The 25,648-nt window shown below is 42.2% G+C and overlaps 1 protein-coding gene across 3 annotated transcripts in view; it reads right to left on the reverse strand.

Moving 5' to 3' along the window:
- Positions 1 to 14,294, reverse strand: part of GANAB (glucosidase II alpha subunit) — a 329,555-nt gene extending 315,261 nt beyond the window's left edge. For 2 of the 3 annotated variants that reach the window (XM_085626079.1, XM_085626077.1), the window contains exon 1: positions 14,163 to 14,294. In XM_085626079.1, the coding sequence (XP_085482205.1) occupies positions 14,163 to 14,185 (23 nt within the window). In that variant the 5' untranslated portion in view covers positions 14,186 to 14,294. Of the gene's footprint in view, positions 1 to 12,720; positions 12,759 to 14,162 lie in introns of those variants that run through there. The other variant, XM_085626078.1, reaches the window with a different exon arrangement.
- Positions 14,295 to 25,648: the final 11,354 nt, after the last annotated feature.

Genomic DNA, 25,648 nt, shown 5'->3' on the forward strand with positions numbered 1-25,648 from the left:
TATTACTCTTTGCACGGAAGAACGATGACACTGTATGACCCTTTTTATGCTTCAAAGTTTTTCTGTTTTTGTATTTACTGTAATCATTAACTAGGCTTGGCACTCAGTATTTAATGTGTACAAAAAATTATGGTAATCAACACTATGTATGAAATGGTTTCTATGAGATACACTGCTTTATATGTCACCCGAACAGTTGCCCTACAATATATGTAATCTTAGTCCCAATTTCAAATTGAAAAAAAGAAAATAAATCAAAGGAAATGGAACTGAGTAAAAATAACAGTCACAGACGCAAGCATTTCACAGCTACACAAGATGACCATTATTCTTCCTAATTATTGTTCTATAAAGTGAATTCACTAAATGATGGCATGCAAGTTTCAGATTCTACCAAAGAGTCTCTTCTTGAGGGACATTACCATCTCTCTAACTGATAAAGACCACTATCTGATGAATCTGTTCCTCACAAGTAGGTTGGTGTTTGTCTGCCACAACTTCAAAACGACTTTTCTTGCAGTCAATACCATCTGGTAAATCCCCTTCCACTACAGAACAAGCATTGGCATAGCCAATAGGTCTCGCCTTTGGGACAATATAAGTGTTTAGCCATGCAACAGTTGCATAACTAAATACTTATAAGGTCCCAAAAGCGAGACCTATTGGCTATGCAAAGCGGCCGTGCGGCAGCTAAAGTTAAAGTGATCGCGATCACGATCAAACTTCAAAGCGGCCGTGAAAGTAATTGCGGTAAAGCGCGGCACGCGCGCCCGCGCACATGCACTGTAGCTCTAGGCTGGCCTGGTAGCACTTTTTGGAGCCCTCTCAATAAGTCTTGCCAGACCAGCGCATGCGCTGGGTCAGGCGAGACCTAAAAAAGATTTTTATATACCGGAAAAAAATGTCACAAATTACAGCATCTGTTCAAGCTAATTCCCAGATTTTGATGCCATTCTTAAAAACCTAATCTCACAAAAACACAGCAATCTACTACATTAAATTACGTAACCCCTTGGTTATGTCCTCAGGTGTGGCGTTGGTGTGCCAAGGGCGTAACAGTTGTGTCCGCGGCACACCACCGCCTAATCCCTCTGCTGTAAACAGCAGACAGTTTTCGTTTTTTGTCTTCGGGACGGGGGGGGCCGCTGGGGAATTAGCCTCCAGAGATATTAATTTTCCCCAATGTAATGACATCATTACATCGAAACTGAAACAAACCAATCGGCTCGATTTAGTTTCACTGTTCGTTGGGCTGCTTCAGCCCCCCGAGCACCGAAACACCCAGGAGTGGTATCTTTGAAAGGGGAAAATCTGCCGTTTCCAATGGTACCCTTCCCTAGTGGATCCCCGCTTGGGGCTTGCCGCAGGAGGGCAATCCGAAGCAGGGAACCACCACTAGACACCGGGGAAACGGCCTTTGCTCCCCCCCATGTGCATTTGGGCAAATTCAATCTTCCCCCAGAAGGCAGACGGGGGCAGTAGCCCCTGATCTCTAGCCCCCCCCCCACTCCACCCCGGGGCAGAAACCCCACTAGACACAAGGGATTTTTTTGTACTTAGGTGTGGGGCTGCCCTAAGTGGGCACCATATTGCCACCAAACCTCCCCAAAAATGCCCACAGTCTTTCATCCCCTCCCTGGGGTGCAGATGGGGGCAATAGTCCCCGATCTGCCCTCCCAGGAGCCAGTAAATCCACTAGGCACCAGGGATGATTATTATTTTTTTTTAAAAGAGGGTTGGGGTCTGCCCACAAGGAGCATGCTAATGCCCCAACACAAAAAGGGAAAGTCCCCCCCCCCACCCCCGGAGGCAGATGGGTGTTATTACATTCGATCCGCCCCCCGAATGTGCAGTAAGCCCACTAGACCCCATGGACTTTTTGTATAAATTTTTTTTAGTACTTCGGGGTGGGAGTCGCCCCAAATGGGCACTATAATGCCCCAAACCCTCTAAAAAATTGCTGCACTCTTTGTGGCAGCAATATTTTTAGGCACATCTGCTTCCAAGGGGGTGGGGGGGGGGGGGGGGGAAACCACTAGACATTAGCGTGAGTGAGTGAGTGAGTGAGTGAGTGAGTGAGTGAGTGAGAGAGAACTGGAGTTCGGCTGACTGTGTTTACTGGTGTTTGGCTGGCTGTGAGTGAACCTGCATTTTGCTGGGGGTGTGTGGACTTGTGCTTCGCTGGCAGTGTGTGTGACTAGCATTTCGCTGGCGATGTGCATAGACTGTCGCTCGGCTGGTGTGTGGCTAGCAGTGTGTGGGGATGGCGCTTGGCTAGAGGTGTGCATGGATGGCGTTTGGCTAGAGGTGCGCGTGGAAGGCGTTTGGCTAGAGGTGTGGCTTGCATGGATCCTCCAATGTTTTATTACCCAGAATACCCTGCAAACCTCAAATGTAGCTAACAATTCACACTTCCCTCATTTGTGTGTGAAAAATGTGTCGGATCGCTGCGCTGGCACAAATTTCCCACCACACAGCGTTTCCCTTGGTCTCCTGAAAAAAATAATACCTCACTTGTGTGGGTGCCCAAAGCAGAGAACTTAAACTTATAAAATGAACTGAGGAGAAACCAAAGTAGGTCCAAAAGGGCAGGTTTTTTTCAAATGTTAGGTAGACACTGCTTTGGTAACACACACAAATGAGGTATCATGTTTATTGGGGGACTGATGGAGGGGGGGGGGGGGGGGAGAAGAAACGCCGAGTTGTGGGAAATTTGTGCCGGCGCGGTGATCTCTCAAACTTGTCACACAGAAATGTGAGGAAAATTTGAATTTTTATCGTGAGGTTTGCAGGGGATTCTGGGTGAGAAAACATTGGGAGATCCACACAGGCCATCTAAGACAAAACAACCTGTTTTTGCAAGTGTGGCACCTGCGTTTTTGATCCCGGGCTCAGCAATCATCTAGGGAAACCTACAAACCCACACATTTCTGAAAATTAGACATCCGGGGGAGTCCAAGGAATTGTAGCTTGCATGGATCCCCCAACGTTTTGCTTTTTGTACCCAGATTCCCCTCCAAACCTCAATTTTAACTAAAAAAAAAAAGAAAAAATACACATTTTCCTCACAGTACTCTGTGGGAAAGTTGTGGAATCAGCGGGACCTCACAAATTTCATACCACCCAGCATTCTCAGATGTCTTCAGATAAAAACGCTGCCTCACTTGAGTGGGTGGGCCAAGTGCGGGCGACAGGGAAGGGCCCAAAATGTATGCATCAGAATTATGGACCACAAAACGACCTAGTTTTGCAAGAGAGTCACCTGCATTTTTGATTACAGGCTTGGCTGTGTTTTTTTTTTTTTATTATTTTTTTTTTTTTACAAAGTTTGCGATATGTAAGGGATTTTGGGTAACAGTATCTGGTGAGAGTCATTCAAGTCACCCCATCCTGGAATCCCCTGGGGGTCTAGTTTTCAAAACTGTACAAGTTTGATAGGTTTCCCTAGGTGCCAGCTGAGCTAGGGCCCAAAATCCACAGCTAGGCACTTTGCAAAAAAAAGGTTAGTTTTCTGTGGCAAAACAGGATGGATCCATGTTGCGTTTTGGGGCATTTCCAGCCGTGGGCGCTAGGCCTACCCATACAAGTGAGGTACCATTTTTATCTGGAGACCTAGAGGAACACAGAATAGTGGAACAAGTGTTATTACCAGTAGTCTTTCAATGTCTTTCTACCCTCCAAATGCAAGACTCTGGGTTAAAAAGCCAACATTTTGAAAAATGCCCTCCAATTCACATGCAAGTATGGCTACTGTAGGAAAGTGGCTCTGTATATACTGTTCCCAAATAGGTACAGTGCGTGCAGAGTCCACAGTCCCCAGAGGTTTGGCAGAGGCTAAAGTTAGATATAACCTTACTCTCTAAAGTGGTAGCTTGGTCGAGCAGTAAGGCAGTATCAGAGGACAGTGTAAAGCAGTTGTTGTACACACTGTCAGCAAATGGTCTCACACACTCAAGAAAAGAACTCTAGGCCAATGGTCTTGTATATAAAAATATATGGTTTTATTTTAGAACCAACAATAGGTATCAAAATATACTTTCTCAGAATGAGATGCTTTAGTTAAATACTTTGCAAGAGGCAATTGACTTTTGAATGCAATAGTTACAGTTTGTTGCAATAGGCAACACACTTTCAAACACAATAATACATGGAGTTCAATGGGAATTTCAAGTTAAATGCAATTGATTACTTTTCTAACTCCAGGACTGGATCCTAGTTTCAGTCCTGGGACAGTTCTTGGAAACATGTGAGTAAATACGTTTTAGTTACTGTGGTGATTTTTAAGCAATATTTTACTATTTTAAAAGTTGGCACTTGGAAACATTTTCTGATCAAATTACCAATGTTATCCTATGGAAGGAAATTCACTTAGCAGGTAAGTAGGGTTATGGTTACTTTTTCTAGGTCCGTGGTGGATCCTGGATCCAGCACTAGTGTACCACCTGTCAGCAGTTGAGAAACTGTGTTTAAGTTATACAGGCGATTTTTATAAGTTTGCAAAATCGACAAGAAATTTCACAGAAAAACAGTCAATGGTTTCCTATGGAAGAGAATTCAAGTTACTGGTAAAGTATGTTCTTGTTACTTTTGTAATCCAGGGCTGGGCTCCTAGGCTCAGTACCGGGACATCTATCTAAAAAAGGCAAGTACTTACGTTTTCACAGTTGGTAAGATTTTTAAAGAATATTTGTAGTTTGAAAAAAATCGACACTTAGAAGAAATTTCACAGAAAAATAGACAATGGTTTCCTATGGGAGAAAATTGAGTTAGTGGTAAGTATGGTCGCAAGTACTTTGCAGGGTCAGTGCTGGGCACCAAGATCCAGCACTGGGGACTCTCCTAATAGCAGGTGAGTATTTCCGTTACTCGGTTGATTTTAAATGAATATTTTAAAGTTTAGAAACTCCACACTTAGAAGAAATTTCAAGAGAAACCATTCAATGTTATCCTATGCAGACCCTCCAGGATTTCGCGATTTCGCGGCTTGCCGCGAAATCGGCACTTTTGTAAAAATGCCGCGATTGTTACAAAAGTGCCCGCGAAATCGGCACTTTTGTAAAAATGCCGCAATTTTTACAAAAGTGCCTGCGAAATCGGCAATGTACAACCCCCTGTGAGGCCAACACAGAAAATGACTGCTGCAGCATACATAGTGAAGACGTATTAAAATGTATTCACTATGAATGCTTCTGCAGCCATCTTCTCTGTTTACTGCTGGCCTCGGCAAACTCGCACATGGCATTCACAGTTGACTATTAAAGGGCAATTTAGTAAGCTTCCTTTTCTGTCTTGCCACTGAAGTCTTTTTCTACGTCCTTTTCCACCGCGGCCGTTACACTACACACAGAGACAGACACACAGACAAACAGAGGCGCACAAACACAGAGACACACACACAGGCACAGATAGACACACATAGATAGAGTCACAAACACATAAGAGCCACACATAGGCAAACACAAACAGACCCACACACAGAGACAGAGATACAGGGACACACTAAAACAGACACACAATGATAGATAGACAGGAACAGACACGAAGAGAGACACCCAAAGACAGAGACAGACACACAGAGACAGACATACATAGACGCACATACAGAGACACACACACAGAGATACCAATGAAATACACACAGACACACATACAACACACAAAGGCACATACGGAGACAGAGCGCATACATTAAGACAGAGTGCACACAATGAGACAGAAACACACACAGACCAAGAAACACATCCAAAGACCCACACACTAAGTCGTACATACAGAGATGCAGAGACAGAAATGAACACACAGAGACACACACAGAAACAGATGCCCAGTTGGAGACGTACAGACAGAGACGTACAGACACTGAGGTACAGACAGAGACGCACAGACAGAGGTGCACAAACAGAAACGCACTGAGAAATGCAGAGTGGAGCTGCAGGGGCTCTTAGAAGGGGAGAAACAACAGCGAGGCCGCATTAACATGCAAATGATCTTTTAAAGACCTGTGAACTGTTCGGGTGCGTCTGTGTGTGTGTCCGGGAAGCTGTCTGGGCTGCCGCACACGACGGGGGTGGGCTGAAGCCCTTTGCGTCCAATGGGTGTTGCGCGCCTGCCCACAGGGATATCGAAAACAACTCCCCATTAAACTCTTCTCCCCTCAATCAGATCACCTGCTGTCCATACACTTCTGTGAGGTGGAGGCAGCATCTGATATACTCAAGACATCTGATGGCCCAGCAAACCGGGAGCGTTTTCTACTCTGCAGGATCCTGATCCAATATAAGTAAAGGACCTGATCCAAGCGGCCTTGAAGGCATGTAAAGCACAAGGGCAAAGAGCAACTCTGTGTGGTGCAGACCTGTGGGCTATCGTCAGCGCCTCTGACCTATCGCGAGACCCTGATTAATCCCATTTAAAATATTAGGAGTGCCCCCGTGACTACTCATTTCCCGTTTCCTTGACATGATGTTAAAATTATAATCTTAATTTATTTATATAACATTAATTTAGAGGTTGACTTTTAAGTGCCATATTTATTTAGGTCTAGCATGTGTCCAGCCGCCCTCAGACTTTCAGGCGAGAAATGGGTTAAGGATGTGCCAAACACCGGTCCCGCAATGTGTCAAAAGGTGTGATAACTGCTACCAACCTTTACTAAAGCAAATGGAGAATTGCATTTCCAAAGGATAACAGCCTTCACCTGTGGGCTGCTTCATCTGTTCCATATTCCAGGTTCCCTATTCAAAGTGGAATACTCTGCTAAAAGAGTTTCCATTGACTTACGGCTGAAAATGAATGATTATGAGTAAAATAAAGTGCCGCAAAAATGCCGCTAAATTTCCATAATTGTGCCGCTAAATTTCCATATTTGTGCCGCTAAATTTCCATATTTGTGCCGCTATATCCTGGGGGGTCTGCCTATGGAAGAAAAGTGAGTTATCGGCTTTTGGGTAAGTACTCGACTGGCAGAGTTAAGGTTCTGGGCACAGACTCAGGGGTCTCCCAGGGTCAGGTAGGTACAGTTGTTACACCCTCAGCGACACAGGGGCAGCCAGGTGCACAGAGAGTTAGGCCCAATGTTATCCTATGGGAGGCAGGGGGGCCTTGGTTGGCGGCTGCTGACTAGCAGCTGTGGGAGCTGGGCTCCTGGTCACTTGCTCAGGGCAAATGGGGAAGTAGATAGGTGTAGAGGTTACACTGCCAGGGCCACTCGGGTGGCTGGGTGCAGGGTGCTTTTGAGCCTTCGGGTGCTCAATTGATTTCAATGGGAAAGCTCCAGTTTAGAAAAAGCCTGCAAGCTCGGGGACGAAGATTCTTCAGGTGCCACCACCACTTCAGGAGGTGAGTATTTTCGTTTTCGTCACTCGACTGATTTTTGGTGAATATTTTAAAGTATAGAAACTTCACACTTAGAAGAAATTTCAGGAAAAACCAGTCAATGTTACCCTATGGAGAAAATTGAGTTATCGGCTTTAAGGTTAGTACTCGACTGGCAGAGTTAAGGTTCTGGGCATAGACTCAGGGGTCTCCCAGGGTCAGGTAGATACAGTTGTTACACCCTCAGCGGCACAGGGGCAGCCGGGTGCAGAGTGAGGTAGGCCCAATGGTATCCTACAGGAGGCAGGGGGCACGTGGTTGGTGGCTGCTGGCTAGCAGGCCACGCGGCTGTGGGAGCTGGGCTCCTGGTCACTTGCTCCGAGCAAATGGTGAAGTAGGTTAGAGTAGAAGATGCACTGCCAGGGCCACTCGGGCGGCTGGGTGCAGGGTGCTTTTGAGCCGTTGGGCGCTCAATGGATTGTAATGGAGAAGCTCAAGAACGAACAAAGGCTGCAAGCTCGGGGACGAAGATTCTTGAGGTGCGACCACCACTTCGAGAGGTAAGTTGGGTAGTTGGAGGATAGGTAGGTACCCAGGAGTTGGTTCTTAAGCTGCAGGCGTCGTCAGGTACATCGAGGTGGGTCCTTGGGTGCCGGATTCTGGGTCACAGTCGCCAGGCCAGGCTTGGCGGGTGCAGAGTGTGCAGGGTTCGCAGTTCCTGGCTGATGCCAGGGGTCAGTTACTTACTTTGAGCAGTGCCACTGCTCGTGGGAGTCCCAGATGCTCAGAGTCACAAGGTAGCCTGGTCTTCCGGGGTTTGTGAGGTTGCTGGCCACTGGAGATGCCGGGATTTAGCAGGAGCAGGTTCGAGGGTCGACAGGCCGGTAGGGCTGGGGCCAAAGCAGTTGGCGTCTTCCTCTTGTTAGCAGCTGCACGGCAGGTCTTCTTTCTTCTTGATCTTCTTTGCTGTTTCGGAATCTGGATCTAAGGAAGGAAGTTTCAGGGTGCCCCTAAATACTAAATTTAGGGGTGTTACAGGTAGGTAAAGGGCAGGGACCACTGGGTCCCTGCCCTGGGGTGGGTACACCCCCTATCCTGCCACTCTGTGGGAGGGGGGCAGTGGCCTAGTCCTGATTGGGCAGGGCTCCCCATCTTCAAGATGGCGAGAGCCTGGGGATGTGCTTCACCTCGCCTCCCCCACCTGAGGGGTGGGGTTGGCAGAGGCTGGCACACCCCCTGTCCTTCCTTGGGGTTTCCGGCCAGTCTTCCCGCCAGAGTGGGGGTTTAGAACCGGTAGGGGCCAGTTGCTGAGTACAGCAAGTGGCCTGGAGAATCTCACAAAGGCGGCATGCCTTTGAAGCTTCCCCTGCCCATCCTAGGGGAGGAGACCTAGCACCTCACCCAGGATGTGCATTGTTGCAGGCCCAGGAGAGCGGATAGCTCTCTACCCAGGGGGTCCAGCAACATGTCTGCTGTGTGGCAGCCCCTCAGGTAAGACGTGGATTGTAGGTTAGGTTCAGGGGGCATCTCTAAGATGCCCTCTGTCGTGCATTGTACATTGTACATTAAGTCCTGCACTGGCATCAGTGCAGGTTTAATGTGCTGGGAAGTTTGATACCAAACTTCTCAGTCTTCAGTGGAGCCATCATGGTGCTGTGGAGTTCGTGTTGACGACCTCCCAGCACCATATACTCTTAAATGGCAAAACTGCACTTAGTGCCCAGGGATGGACCTGGGTACTGTAGGGGAACAGGGCTCATGCTCCTGTACCCACACCACTGGCATAGGGCACCCAGCTAGAGGGGTGACTGAAGTATGCAAGGGCAGTGTGTGTTGTGGGCAGGGCAAACAGGGATGTGTGCCATGTCGACTCTCCGTTTTGTTCTATACCCAGACACTCAGCCTGCAAGGGCAGTGTGTTTGTGTCAGGGTACAGGGCCTCTAAGGGTGGTACAGTAACTGCTGCAGCCCTTAGGGGTCTTCCCTGGTCACAAGGCCCTGGGTACCTAGTGTACCATTTACCAGGGGCTGACATGTGGCCAGGATTTGCCAATTTGGGTTTTAGGTTTCAGCACAGTTTTTAGGAAAGGAACATACCCTGCCAACTTATGGCGAGGGTTCAAGCAAGCCTGGCTGAAATGCCAGAAACCGGTCCTAGGAAGCTTGTTTCCGGTCCAGGGAAGACATGGCTTGGCAGTTCGGGCTGGACTGTTCCCATGAGGCACAGGGTCAGACTGATTTGCATATGGCCATGTCTGAACTGGGGTGGCAGAGTGGGCTAAAGAACGGTGATGGATTAAACCCAGATCAGTTGACTGAGGGTGAGTGCTTGCAATGTTCAACACTCCGTCCATCATTTCCTTTGGTTTTTGCTTTGTTCGCCATAAGTTGGCAGGGTATGCTCAGACGTGAGTCCCTTGCTCACTTTGCCACTGGATTCAAGCAAGCCTGGCTGAAGACGGCTGAAATGCCAGAAACCGGTCCTAGGAAGCTTGTTTCCGGTCCAGGGAAGACATGGCTTGGCAGTTCGGGCTGGAGTGTTCCCATGAGGCACAGGGTCAGACTGATTTGCATATGGCCATGTCTGAACTGGGGTGGCAGAGTGGGCTAAAGAACGGTGATGGATTAAACCCAGATCAGTTGACTGGGGGTGAGTGCTTGCAATGTTCAACACTCCGTCCATCATTTCCTTTGGTTTTTGTATGGTAATGTGAAGCATGAGAACGGATAATTTATTTGTGTGGAAGCAAAGAACTGTAGAATAATATAGCTGGATAAACAAAATGATCACAGCTGCATGGAGTGAAACACATTTTCGTGGCAGCACACTTCTGCCCAATCAAAACATGTACTCCTGCTTTGAACTCAAGTAATACTGCTGAATGGTCTGACATATGAGCCCTTACAAGCTTAATCTCCTCTCTGATCTATTAGAAAATAGTCAATCCTAGATTGGTGGACATATTTTTCATTGTTGAAGGTATAATTTTCTTAGCACAGCCCTCTCTCTCCACGATATGTCAGATAACCCCATCTGCATCCTCATATTTTTAATTAACGAAAACATTTTCGGGGGTGACAGATCTATTTTTAGACGACCTATCTAATACAGTATCAAGGGCTACATTAAAGCCTCCTGCCATTATAACAGGGGAGAGAAAATCCAACAGCTCTGAGAACATTCTCCTGAGGTGCTCTGTATCATCTATATTGGGGCCATAGTACACCATAAAGTATAATTTTGATCATATACTGTCATCTTAGAGATAACCTATCTTCCTGCTTTATCCACGACGCTTTCTTTGATAGACACATTTGGATGTTTCAATACCAGAATTGCCACCCCATTAGTGCTGACATTAGGGTTAGTGCAAACTACCTGTTGAACCCACTTTTGACTAAAACAGGTCTGTACACTCTTCCCTAGTCGGGTGGGTTTCTTGTAGGATATGTGCAGAAGAGTCCCTCAAATGCTGAAGTAATATTTCTTGCCTCCCTTTTACTCGAAGGCCACTTAATTTCCATGATAATATTTTTATATGGTCTACTTTATCTCTGCCTTCCATCCCCAGGTAAGGACTGGACAAATCTCTGGGACGTGGCAAATACGGAGGGATCTAAGGCACTTGTGGACATTCTCATTTTCCCCCCCACACGCTCCCCACCCTGTGACCTTTCTACCGGCCCCAGCAGATCCCTCCCTTGGAGAACCCTTGTTGACTTCCTCATGGGCCACTGCCTTTTGGATACATCACACACGGAGGGCAAAACATATCGAACAAAAACTAGAAAGAGGTAAAGCAAGTGAATAGACAGAAGAAAAGATATCCAATCATCATGCAGCTGACATTAATTCCGTATCTTTCCATCGCCACCCCCCCCCTTTTACTTTCTGGCACCACTATTTTTACGGATGGCATCAATCAAGTCGTCAGCCTCCTTATACTCTCTATAATTATACATTTTATTATTATACAGGACACGGAGGGCAGCAGGGAATTTTAGCAGAGCAGTGGCCCCTATCAAGCCAGACCATAAAACCATACTAGAGCAATAAAAAGCTCGGCATGTGCACAATAGGACAGCTCATGTCACAAGGAAGAGAGTGCTCAAATGTAATACCTTCAAACTTATTAAAAACTACCAAGAGGCCAGCACTCACAGTCCCAAGGGAAGCCACGATGGAAGACTGCGGACTCCTATGAAGACTAAAAGTTGAAATAAATTATTTGATGCAGAATGCTCTTTGTGCGCTCCCATTTAAGGATGTGCCATCAAACAGACGATCTTAATTGTGTTTCAGCAATATCCAACAGTCTCTTTCTGCACAGGCCGATTCTTGGAATAAACTCAAATGCTGCATCACACAAGGTTTGTGTAGCAATACAGCCGCACAACTAGGTGTAAAAAGTACTTGTTCGCTGTATTAGGAATTAATTGGAGAGTGTGGTCTTTAGATTTACTAATGACTTCTGCTGGTCAATACACATTATTATAACACAACATGTATCTTGGCGCTGAATAACAGATGTTTATTGTTAAGCAACTCAATGGTTCTCATTTTATCGACTCCAGGTGGATTAACGACTGAGTGAACCCAATAGGTTTCTCTTTAATTGCTCCTTTCAGGCCTTCTCTTTAATGTTACAGTACAATATAAATTGAGTTATCTTCTTATTGATGGCATACTAGAGACGTTTGACCCCTTCAGCATTCCTGCTTAGTTCTGATACGACGGTAACAAAAATCTCACAATGGATATAATGTCAAACTAGTTTAAACACAGGAGTAATCTCTCTCTAAATCCATCATACAATAGCTGAGAAAAAAAATATTTTGAGAAAATCACATTCGCTAGAAGAAATGCAACACACAAGATGCACAGCATTGCCAGACTGGAAACGAGTTGAAAGAAAAAAAAAAAAAGACAAGGCGTTGCAACGTTACTAGCAAAATCTGGATTAACATACAGCCAAAAGCAGACATGCCTCCAACACCTTTCAGAAACGAGCTGAAAACATGTGTTTTAGGAACAGCGAACCCACCAAAACCGGGTACTCCTGGTCCTCTTACACCCACAGATTAACTACCAGATAACTCTCCCCCCCCCCCCCAACTCGGTAAACCATTGTCACCCCCCACAACTTCCAATGGGTAGGTAGAAAACACTTGTTGTCTGTCCATATTCCAGCTATTTTAAATTACATTGCTAGTATGCGTGCTTTTGAGAAATAACCGTATCTCCAGTTCAACAAAACGGGGCCAAAGATGCTGATCTTTTGTAAAGGGAGAAAAACAAATCATTTTAGATTAGGTTGACTAAAACAGCCTATTGCATGATAAAAGAGTGACCAAGACTAAAGTGTATTCAAGAAAAAAAAAATTAAAAAAAAAAAAAACAGTTACCTTCCCAGTTTTATAGACTTCATGAAGGCACAGTTTGTACACAACAGACTCAACACAGAACACTTGATTGGTTGACGACAAAAGTAGCTAGAATGCTACCTGTACAGTAATCGTTTTACTTTAATTCAATTCCGTGTCGTCAGGCAGCTGATTTGCAATGCTGGAGTCCGCCAGTCATACCAGGAAACAAAGGCCCAGTCGAATTGAGCTGTCGGTGTCCATCCTACTGCCAGATTCGACTTGCGAACAAGCTCGGCCTTATCACCCTTTAAGTGTTCAGATAAATGTGATTCAATTACATATTTTACTAATAAAATACACAAGTGAGGGAAGAGCCTGCCAATGTCAATTATCAGTGGTACTTAGTATGTGTGTAACTCTCAACTCCCATTTTCTTATGGAGTACAAACAGAAAGGAAGTAGTACTCGCTGTTTAATCGCTTATAGACTAGGTATATACAATTAGTTTAATACACTCTTAAAATGTTTAACGTTCAGAACCGATTTTGAAACTGAAAAACTGCAAAGTTCGGGGGTTTAAATATGTTATTTAATAAGTACCTCGCTATTCTAGGTAGGGGAATTTCCTGCCTCGATCACCACCTCCGTTCTGTAAGCCAAAAGCTGCATGAATACGACTTTAAAAAAATAATAATCATCATCTTACTTTTGAAAGGCTTGCTCGTTTACAAGTGTTGCAGACTGGCGCCCTATGTACTAATCGACCCCCGATCTCAAACTTAAGCGGCTAAACACACAAAGGAGCTTTCCAGTACAGGAGAGGTCCTCTTGGTAATCGCGAGCAGGAAAAGCCACTTGCTCCAGGGGTAAGTGGGTCAAAACAGCTGCATTCAGACATGGAAATAGTATATCTTAGAAAATGAAATAGTATATCTTAGAAAATGTCATGTTGTGTTAAATTACTTAGTGTAGTACTAAAACAAGAAAGTAATCTCAGGAAGGGTTTCGGTGGGTCCTGTAAAGTTACCGTCCAGGTTGTGGTGACGGCCAATTCAACTCAAGACACCTCTAGTTCAAACATTTCTTTTCTTGCGAGGTACCGTAGACACGAGTCCATCTCTGGACATTGTGACATATCCTTAACACTCGTGACAGCACGAGGGTGAATTTGTGAAATTCGTAGTCTCTCTAGCTCAGCAAAATGAAAAGAAAACTGTCTTCCTGTTGATATTTGTGCAGCGCAGAAGTCTAAGAACGTAAGTGTAAAGATAACCAAGATTAAAGTAAGCATGCAGCACTGTAAGCTGGCAGGTTCCCCTTAAAGCCTCTTTTGTAACTGAGAAGGGAGGGATTTATCAGACCACCCCATGTGACTAAAACAACGATTTTTCCCGACTAAGACTTTACTCAAGGAAATCATTGCTCTCGGAAGCTCAAATTCTAACCGCACCCTCTGGGACACACCACATCCCATGGCTCACCTGCTTCTAGCGTTGGTCGCCATCTTCGTCCCGGTCTTCCGGGGCTCCTCCCCTTTTGCGCTCTAGAACACGTCAGACACCCTCAGTTGGCTGCTGGAACAATCCGTCACACCCTTTTCGGGCCTGTCTCGGCTACCCTTTGTCAGCCAATCAGAGGCTTCCACCCTGCATGACCCCCCATCGTACCCAGCCCATCTGCAGGAGCGGCCAAAAATGTTAGACTACAGAGGCGGCATCTTACAGCGGTGTATTAATACCAGGGGTAGATCACATTCTTGGAAACGTGTTTTCAAAAGTCATTTATTACATTATTTTCGTTGCATTTACAGCGGAATAAGTTTACAAAGGTATTTTGGTAGCACAATAAATTGAAAATGTATTGATATGAAATACTGTTTCCTTCAACTTTTTTACGGCGTATTCGGGTATGTGATAAAAAACGGAATTTCTGGACAATCGTTTTATCAGCTTCCATGTGTGTTTCCTGATACAATCATGATGTACCTAGAAATTACTTTTCCCATATTGTTCCACAAATGTTCCCGAGTCTCTTTTCTATATTAACTGTTGCCGCCTCCGACTCCGTTGCTAGGCGAAATCTACACATCTTTCGTGGCTGTCAAAGTTGACGTGCGCTTCACATTTTACATCAAGGCCCAGAGGCCAACATTGTGCATTCCCCTTTTACTTTTATTGCTCCTCAGACAGCAGCAACAAATAAACAATAGAATTAGAACACTACCATATTCTTAGAACATTGAACATGTATAAACACACAGAACTGGCAGCCATCTTCCTCTTTTGTTGCTGCTCAGTGATCAGATAAGTTGGAATTTAATTGATTTAAATAATTTAAATTAAGAATGTGATATGGGATATTGGTGTGTGGTTAATGATTAATTTTTGTTGGGATATTATAAGGAGGATATAAATTAAAAGATTTATATGTGGAAAAGGATGAAGAAATTGTTTTTAATTTGGAAACTTTATGATTTTAGCTTGTTGGTTAAGACAGGAATCTGAATAGAGGAAGATGGCAATGAGATTGAGTAGGAATGAGATCGTGTCCGAAGTGCATGTTTAATATTAGTTTAAAAGGGAAAATACCTTGGTGACGGTTGGTGGACAGTGCACGTGTGAGCGCGAGGTCTGTAAGCTTTGCTTCGCGTGCAGGAAGACAGTCATGCGCGAGCTCTGCTTCACGTGCGGGGAGACTTCCAGTGTTATGATCGCGTGAGGAGGAATGTTTGAATTTTGATCAGAGGGGGCCGCCGTACGCACGTAGCGTGCGGCGGTCATTTTAGGAGATTGGGAAAGGTGTAATGGTTTAACATGGTGTGAGAGGGAGGCCATATTTTGGGATAATAAGTAACAAAGTCTGTTATAACGAGGAGAGTTTTTCTGACAGACTTCGGTGGTCGATCAGGTGTCGGTAGAGTTGTGGTGCTTAGCGGAGAGTTATTGAATTTAGGGAAAAGTACATCTAGGGAGAAAGGTAATTTTGAAGAGTTTGATGTAAAGAGAATAGATTAAATAAATAAATAAATGAAGGAGAGAGAGAAAGAGGAAAATTTAAAAGAAAAAAAAAGTGAATATATTAATTAAATATATAATTAAAAGAGAATGGAAGGAGTTGAGTGTAGTTTTGAGGACAGGATAAAAAGCTACATGGAGAAGATGTTTGGAGAGATGTCAGCTTCAATAGATAAAAAAAATAGAAAGCAGTATGGAGAAAGGGATGCAGAAAAGAATGAGAGAGGAAGAGAGTTATTGGACCACTGAGGAACATGAAGTGGTACCGAGTGGTTCGAAAGATGGAAAAAAGAAGACTCAGAAAAGGAAGATCGGTGAGTCGATAAAAAAAGGGAAAGAACGTAAGGTTAAAAAAATGAGGCTATAAAGGCCAAAGAGGGAGCCAAAAGGGCACAAAAGGTGAAACATACAAGTGTTTCATGTGATTCCACATCATCTAGCGGAGATGTAGAGTTAACTTGTAGCTCAAGCTTGGAGGATTCTGATGTGGAGATTGTACCAGTAAAAAGGAGGAAGATTAAGGATTGTGAAATTAAATTGGAAAATAAGGAGATTTTAGATCCTCAGGGTGAGGATATGTTTAATCCCTTATTGATTCAGCATCCTCTCTCTCCACAATGGGCTCTGGTGGAGCATGTAGCAAAATACGTAAAATACTGGATTAGAAGGGAGATTCCAAAGGAAATCAGGACAAAAATGCGAAGTGAGTGCCCTAGACCAAGTCTAGATAGTAAGGTTGCTTACACGCCGGAGTTAGATCAAAAAATGATGGCGTTCATAAATAAATATGGGAAGGACCCAAGAAAAGGTCTGGAGAAAGGGCTTAAAGGTTGTCAGGACAGACTTTTGGATGTCTTGAGACCGCTCACTAAGATTTTTGATTTGTGCGAGGAAGCACATACAAATAATTTTGGAGTGGATGTCGCAGAGATGCGTCAATGGGTCCAAAGGGCCATTTGTTTATTGGGAAATGCTAATACAGCGATTTGTACTGAAAGAAGAAAATCAATACTGTTCAAGATTGATCCTAAATTGGGGGATTTAGCCAGTAAGGAACCGGGTGAGAGAAGCGATGGCTTGCTCTTTGGGGATGAGTTTGTAAAATACATGTCTCGTTATGTTTGAATAACAATATCCCGGCACTCCAAAGTTTACAGTTGCAATTTGTTTTGGTTATTAACCACAAGAGCATAGAACAGAATATTGTCAATGAGACTGGCTACAGAACAGATTAGGTCCTCGCAGTAATATGTGGAAAAGATAGATAGTTTAATTGCCAATTTTTACAAAAAAATGAAGGAGTCGTAATCGTAGAGACACTTCAGGAATAGCTAGTACAATTGTTAACAGAGATAACTAGTACAATGGGTGACAGTCAATATTTTTCATGACAAGAGACCATGTGGTCTCCAAATCTTAGTCCAGAAGGATAACAGCCGACACGTGTTTCGTCACGTATAGTGACTTCCTCAGGGCTGCAGAAAAAATATCAAAATCTTAATTGACTGAATAAAATACATCTTGCAATTGATACATTCATTTTTTCTAGTTTTCGCTAATTCTAAAAAGATTTATTAAAAAATGGAGATTCATAAGATGAAGAATGGGAAAAAAGGAAAAACCCAAGAAAGAATCAATGTGGATTAAGAAAGACAACTAAGTATGTGATAAGTTATAGGAGTGATGTCTAAAGATCAGAAATAGGTAAGGAAAGAGAACAATATAAAAGGAGAATTATTGTTTATCCCATCACCATACCAAGTGTGAAAAACGTAGATCATTTAGTAAGAGCAGCTTGGTGAGTATCTCAAGTCAAGCATAGATACTAACCTTTTAATATAAGTTAGTGAAGATAATATGAGTAACAGTCGTTTATTTAAACTTGTTCCCAAAGAGATTTCCAAAAACTCCAAACAAGAATAAGGGAGATTCTGTGTAAAGTTCAAAAGAGAGTTGCGTTACAGATAGACAAATGACAAAAAAACCCATTGAAATTAAAATGTAAGGCCGGTTAGTAGATTTAAGTATTTGAATTGGGAAAAACGAGAAGAGAGTAACTCTCCCGTAATTATTACCCTTATAGTTTGTTTATAGATATTGTCTGTTTCTTAAGAAGTGGTTCTGGTGCTTTTACACCTTGTCTTGAAGATTAAAGAGTCTCCATCAGTTGTAACTAATATAAGTAAAAAACAAAATGAGATAAATGAGGAATTGATGTAGAAAGACAAAGAGAGACTGAGTAAGTCTAATGCATAAGAGTGTACATTGTTATACCTAAGGTAGAAGAAATTAATAGACCATACTGTGGTGTACTATGGTCAAAGTACTGAGTTATGTTGTTTTTTCCGAAAAGTGGACGTTGTCACATTCCTCGTGTGATTATATAATAATTGGTAACCTAAATAGTGAGAGAGTAATAGAAAAAATGAGATCTCCAAACAGAATGATCATTTCAATTAAAACAAGGTGTTAAAAACCTCCTTACTTCATATAATAATTGACTCCGCCATGGTAAGTGGGGTCAGACAACTGGCTATGGTGAGCCCTGCAAAGGAAAATGGGTCAAGAGAAAGGATGTGTTGAGATGCACGAAGGTAATGTTATTTTAAGAATATTTTTCGAGCTAAGCATGACTTGGTAACAAAATAATACAAGTCATACAGACGGAAATACATAACAGAGCAAGGTGAAGCAGATGGCATAAACTATAAAAAAGTATCCATGGCTATTCAAACATAGCTAATTGGAGTATTGTATACTTATATTGTTTAGCTAAGTATTTCAAAAGAATTTCCTATTGCGTGATTATGCTTAAATAAAGATGTTTCCAGTCACATAGTATTATAGTCTCATAGGGCATGAAATTACATGTAAGAAAACCATCTGAGGTCCAATAGTTCAAACTAACTTCGTCAGGGGAGAGGGACCAATGAGCTTCACTCATATTTGTTTACTAATTGTATCTGAATGAATTTTTGTTCGATTGCATTATTATACGCTAATCACGCGAAGCTTAGAGTTTCAAAACATTTAAGAAAGGAATTAGGCTCGAAAACATAATTGCTAACTGGTCATATAGAAATTTATTTTAAGGAAGATGTCGCTGAGGCCTTATAGGGCATGACTTGGCATATAAGAAATACTACAAGAGTTACCTAGTTCCCCCTAGCCCAGCACCAAGATGTACCCATAGAATGTTTTAAAGATACTCAAGAAGATTACAAGGGGTCATTAACTGATAACAATATTTAAAAGACCTTCGCTGCGAGGTGGTCCCGACTTGGAGGGTAATTAGTAATATTGGAAACATCTAATTAGACACTTACCGCGCAAATTGTTCAACGCGACCGAAAAGACATCTCCCGTGTCTATTCCACAACGAAAGACCAAAGACGACCGAGTTGTGGTCGCTTTTAAATGGATAACATTTCAAAGGTGGCGCGAGAAATGCAAATGTTCCAAACACGTAAGTGAGGTTCCGTTGTTCTGTGATTGGTCACTTGGGTTATGATGTGGCCAATCAGTTCGACTCCAGAATGATAGAAATGGAGCAGCCATCTTTAAAAGGTGAAGGTGCCCTCGTATTGCTGATACAAATGATTAGTTGATAAGCTCGTGAATGCCCAATGGCAAGTGCTATGGAGTAACGCAAAATAAAAAATTAGAGTTATAAAGAAAGTATCTTTTTGCCAAAATTTTAGAGGTATAGTTCGAGATACGATCTTACTGAGCTCCTGTCTCCAAAAGTGAGATCTTTTTGCGAGTGTTGCAAAGGTCTAATAATTCCGAATTTATATGGAAGATAAGTAAAGAGAATTGTGTGGAGTCAGCTCTCCGCACAAACTCATTGTGCGGAGCCTCATATATTCGTCTATGGCTCCCACAGAGAAAAAGTGGCGGCCATCTTGAAAGAGTGAACAGAATTTCCTAACAAACAACGGAATGTGCCCCTCTGCAAACTTATTTTGCTCGAAGGTGTACAGTCTGATTCCTGCGAGTAACTAAAGATGGTAATTACATATTAATGAAAAGTAATGAAATATATAATTGTATCAACCCGCCACCATTGTTTACATAGTAGGTACAGTAAGAACAGAATCAGCACACAAGTATACGTAAACAAAGCACTGGAGAAAGTAAATGAAAAGAAAATAAAGGGAAATGAAAACAGGAATGTAAAACAATAAATAACCCCAACATGAAAGGGGAAGATAGAACAAAATATTTGATATGAGCACATAGCATGAATGAATCATTATGTACACAACCATTTTAGAAGCGTAAAAACACCCTTAAAACATTTACTACATTTGGTAGAAAAAGATTAGTACATAATATGTAACCTCAGAGTAAGTAGAAATCGTAGTTACATAAGAAGAGGAAAAGTCAACATAAAGACATCAGCATACTTCTTGTATGGGCGGCAGAGGGATACGTAAAAAAGAACACACATTATTGTGACATTTTGGTACATATTTCTTTGTGTCGGACAATAATGGCATGGATGATTAGGCAAGGAAAACATGGAGCTCTTTGTCAAAATTAATTCCCATTTCAACAGCTCGTAGTTTAATAATCCATTGTGTCTCTGTCCTTCTCAAGTTGAGAGTCCTATCGCCACCCCTTAATGCATTCATCGTATGGGAAATCCCATGGAACCTTATTTTCGCCATTTCAGCCAGTGTGTGGTTCTCATTGAAATGTACAGCAAGGGGGTAACTGCATAAGTTATTTCTTATTGCCCTGAAATGTTCCTGAATTCTAATCCTAAGTGGGCGAATTGTGCTTCCAACGTAGATTAACCCACAACAGCAGATAATACAGTATACCACAAAGTTAGTATTGCAATTCATAAACTGTTTTATGCCATGGCTTGTTGTGGTATTGTATTGAAAGTTAATTGTTTTATTAGCTGCAAACTGGCACACATTGCAGTTGGCGCATCTATAAAAACCATTGGGTTTAGAAGGTAGCCAAGTTGTTTTGTTGTTTTTGGGGGGCAGATAGCTAGGACATAGAAGTTCTCTGAGGGTGGTCCCTCTTCGATGTGAGATCATGGGGTTCTTAGTCACATGTTTTTCTATCGTTTTGTCTAGTTTTAAGATATGCCAATGTTTCCGAAGAATATTATAGATTTGATGACTGTGTGTGCTGTAATCTGTCACCATGGCAATTTTACGTTTTCCGTTTCTCTTTTTCCTTTTCTGCCCTGCTGATAACAGTTTCGATCTTGGTATATTTTGTATTTTGTCTTTGGCACTGTCTAGGATGGTTCTAGAATATCCTCTGTTTTCAAATCTGTTTCGTAAGTTTTCCAGTTCTTTCAAGAATACTACTCCATCGCTACAGTTTCTTTTTAGTCTGGTCATTTCCCCCAGAGGGATAGAATTGATCTGAGACTTTGGGTGCGCACTGCTGGCGTGTAATACCGCATTGCAGGCTGTTGGTTTCCTGAATAATCTTGAAATGATTTTATTTTCTTTCACATACAAGATGACATCTAAGAACTCTATTTCTTTTTTACTGATCTTATGTGTGAATTTTAGATTATATGTGTTGTCATTGAGAGAAGTTAGTAGATCCGAGAGTAGTTCATCACTGCCTGACCAGAGAATAAAGATGTCGTCTATATAACGACCCCAATAGACTAGATGTTCTGTGAGACGTGTGTCTGGTAGTTTCCATAGATGGTTCTGCTCAAAATGGCCCATGTATAGATTGGCATATGAAGGTGAAAATTTTGAGCCCATGGCCACACCAATCTTCTGCTTATACCAGGTATCCTGATGGAGGAAGACATTGTTTTCTAAGATCAAGCGTGTTAGATCTAAAAGCATTTGGGTGTGGTCAAAAAAGGTCGCGTCTCTATGTGAAAGACAGTCTGCTAGGGCTTGTAAGCCTTTTTCCAGGGGAATACAAGTGTACAAGGAACATACGTCCTCCGTAATTTTTAAGGAGGCAGACAAAGGGGGAAATATAGTCATCATGCGTGACACTGACTATATACAAGAAATCGAAAGACAACTAACTCTAGATCAGTCCTACACAAAAGTATTGGGAAATCCCCTTAAAGAAATCACATCACTCATATGTACGAAACTAACAAGCTGGCGGGAATTGGGATTAATTTCAGAAATAGAATACAGATATCTTTACAATCCCATGCCAAGATCGCCCTGCATTTACATCTTACCAAAGATTCATAAACCAAGCATCTTTCCCCAGGGTAGGCCAATAATATCTGGAATAGGCTCCCCTACGGAACACATCTCAGAATATGTGGATGTTTTCCTGCAACCCCTCGTACATAATCTTCCCTCTTATATAAGGGACACTGGGGACCTACTGAGTAAATTAGAAGATGTGGAATGGACCGACGACATATCATTCGTAACAATGGACGTATGTTCCTTGTACACTTGTATTCCCCTGGAAAAAGGCTTACAAGCCCTAGCAGACTGTCTTTCACATAGAGACGCGACCTTTTTTGACCACACCCAAATGCTTTTAGATCTAACACGCTTGATCTTAGAAAACAATGTCTTCCTCCATCAGGATACCTGGTATAAGCAGAAGATTGGTGTGGCCATGGGCTCAAAATTTTCACCTTCATATGCCAATCTATACATGGGCCATTTTGAGCAGAACCATCTATGGAAACTACCAGACACACGTCTCACAGAACATCTAGTCTATTGGGGTCGTTATATAGACGACATCTTTATTCTCTGGTCAGGCAGTGATGAACTACTCTCGGATCTACTAACTTCTCTCAATGACAACACATATAATCTAAAATTCACACATAAGATCAGTAAAAAAGAAATAGAGTTCTTAGGTGTCATCTTGTATGTGAAAGAAAATAAAATCATTTCAAGATTATTCAGGAAACCAACAGCCTGCAATGCGGTATTACACGCCAGCAGTGCGCACCCAAAGTCTCAGATCAATTCTATCCCTCTGGGGGAAATGACCAGACTAAAAAGAAACTGTAGCGATGGAGTAGTATTCTTGAAAGAACTGGAAAACTTACGAAACAGATTTGAAAACAGAGGATATTCTAGAACCATCCTAGACAGTGCCAAAGACAAAATACAAAATATACCAAGATCGAAACTGTTATCAGCAGGGCAGAAAAGGAAAAAGAGAAACGGAAAACGTAAAATTGCCATGGTGACAGATTACAGCACACACAGTCATCAAATCTATAATATTCTTCGGAAACATTGGCATATCTTAAAACTAGACAAAACGATAGAAAAACATGTGACTAAGAACCCCATGATCTCACATCGAAGAGGGACCACCCTCAGAGAACTTCTATGTCCTAGCTATCTGCCCCCCAAAAACAACAAAACAACTTGGCTACCTTCTAAACCCAATGGTTTTTATAGATGCGCCAACTGCAATGTGTGCCAGTTTGCAGCTAATAAAACAATTAACTTTCAATACAATACCACAACAAGCCATGGCATAAAACAGTTTATGAATTGCAATACTAACTTTGTGGTATACTGTATTATCTGCTGTTGTGGGTTAATCTACGTTGGAAGCACAATTCGCCCACTTAGGATTAGAATTCAGGAACATTTCAGGGCAATAAGAAATAACTTATGCAGTTACCCCCTTGCTGTACATTTCAATGAGAACCACACACTGGCTGAAATGGCGAAAATAAGGTTCCATGGGATTTCCCATACGATGAATGCATTAAGGGGTGGCGATAGGACTCTCAACTTGAGAAGGACAGAGACACAATGGATTATTAAACTACGAGCTGTTGAAATGGGAATTAATTTTGACAAAGAGCTCCATGTTTTCCTTGCCTAATCATCCATGCCATTATTGTCCGACACAAAGAAATATGTACCAAAATGTCACAATAATGTGTGTTCTTTTTTACGTATCCCTCTGCCGCCCATACAAGAAGTATGCTGATGTCTTTATGTTGACTTTTCCTCTTCTTATGTAACTACGATTTCTACTTACTCTGAGGTTACATATTATGTACTAATCTTTTTCTACCAAATGTAGTAAATGTTTTAAGGGTGTTTTTACGCTTCTAAAATGGTTGTGTACATAATGATTCATTCATGCTATGTGCTCATATCAAATATTTTGTTCTATCTTCCCCTTTCATGTTGGGGTTATTTATTGTTTTACATTCCTGTTTTCATTTCCCTTTATTTTCTTTTCATTTACTTTCTCCAGTGCTTTGTTTACGTATACTTGTGTGCTGATTCTGTTCTTACTGTACCTACTATGTAAACAATGGTGGCGGGTTGATACAATTATATATTTCATTACTTTTCATTAATATGTAATTACCATCTTTAGTTACTCGCAGGAATCAGACTGTACACCTTCGAGCAAAATAAGTTTGCAGAGGGGCACATTCCGTTGTTTGTTAGGAAATTCTGTTCACTCTTTCAAGATGGCCGCCACTTTTTCTCTGTGGGAGCCATAGACGAATATATGAGGCTCCGCACAATGAGTTTGTGCGGAGAGCTGACTCCACACAATTCTCTTTACTTATCTTCCATATAAATTCGGAATTATTAGACCTTTGCAACACTCGCAAAAAGATCTCACTTTTGGAGACAGGAGCTCAGTAAGATCGTATCTCGAACTATACCTCTAAAATTTTGGCAAAAAGATACTTTCTTTATAACTCTAATTTTTTATTTTGCGTTACTCCATAGCACTTGCCATTGGGCATTCACGAGCTTATCAACTAATCATTTGTATCAGCAATACGAGGGCACCTTCACCTTTTAAAGATGGCTGCTCCATTTCTATCATTCTGGAGTCGAACTGATTGGCCACATCATAACCCAAGTGACCAATCACAGAACAACGGAACCTCACTTACGTGTTTGGAACATTTGCATTTCTCGCGCCACCTTTGAAATGTTATCCATTTAAAAGCGACCACAACTCGGTCGTCTTTGGTCTTTCGTTGTGGAATAGACACGGGAGATGTCTTTTCGGTCGCGTTGAACAATTTGCGCGGTAAGTGTCTAATTAGATGTTTCCAATATTACTAATTACCCTCCAAGTCGGGACCACCTCGCAGCGAAGGTCTTTTAAATATTGTTATCAGTTAATGACCCCTTGTAATCTTCTTGAGTATCTTTAAAACATTCTATGGGTACATCTTGGTGCTGGGCTAGGGGGAACTAGGTAACTCTTGTAGTATTTCTTATATGCCAAGTCATGCCCTATAAGGCCTCAGCGACATCTTCCTTAAAATAAATTTCTATATGACCAGTTAGCAATTATGTTTTCGAGCCTAATTCCTTTCTTAAATGTTTTGAAACTCTAAGCTTCGCGTGATTAGCGTATAATAATGCAATCGAACAAAAATTCATTCAGATACAATTAGTAAACAAATATGAGTGAAGCTCATTGGTCCCTCTCCCCTGACGAAGTTAGTTTGAACTATTGGACCTCAGATGGTTTTCTTACATGTAATTTCATGCCCTATGAGACTATAATACTATGTGACTGGAAACATCTTTATTTAAGCATAATCACGCAATAGGAAATTCTTTTGAAATACTTAGCTAAACAATATAAGTATACAATACTCCAATTAGCTATGTTTGAATAGCCATGGATACTTTTTTATAGTTTATGCCATCTGCTTCACCTTGCTCTGTTATGTATTTCCGTCTGTATGACTTGTATTATTTTGTTACCAAGTCATGCTTAGCTCGAAAAATATTCTTAAAATAACATTACCTTCGTGCATCTCAACACATCCTTTCTCTTGACCCATTTTCCTTTGCAGGGCTCACCATAGCCAGTTGTCTGACCCCACTTACCATGGCGGAGTCAATTATTATATGAAGTAAGGAGGTTTTTAACACCTTGTTTTAATTGAAATGATCATTCTGTTTGGAGATCTCATTTTTTCTATTACTCTCTCACTATTTAGGTTACCAATTATT

This window comes from Triturus cristatus, chromosome 9 (assembly GCF_964204655.1).
Source record: "Triturus cristatus chromosome 9, aTriCri1.1, whole genome shotgun sequence".
Classification (NCBI taxonomy): domain Eukaryota; kingdom Metazoa; phylum Chordata; class Amphibia; order Caudata; family Salamandridae; genus Triturus; species Triturus cristatus.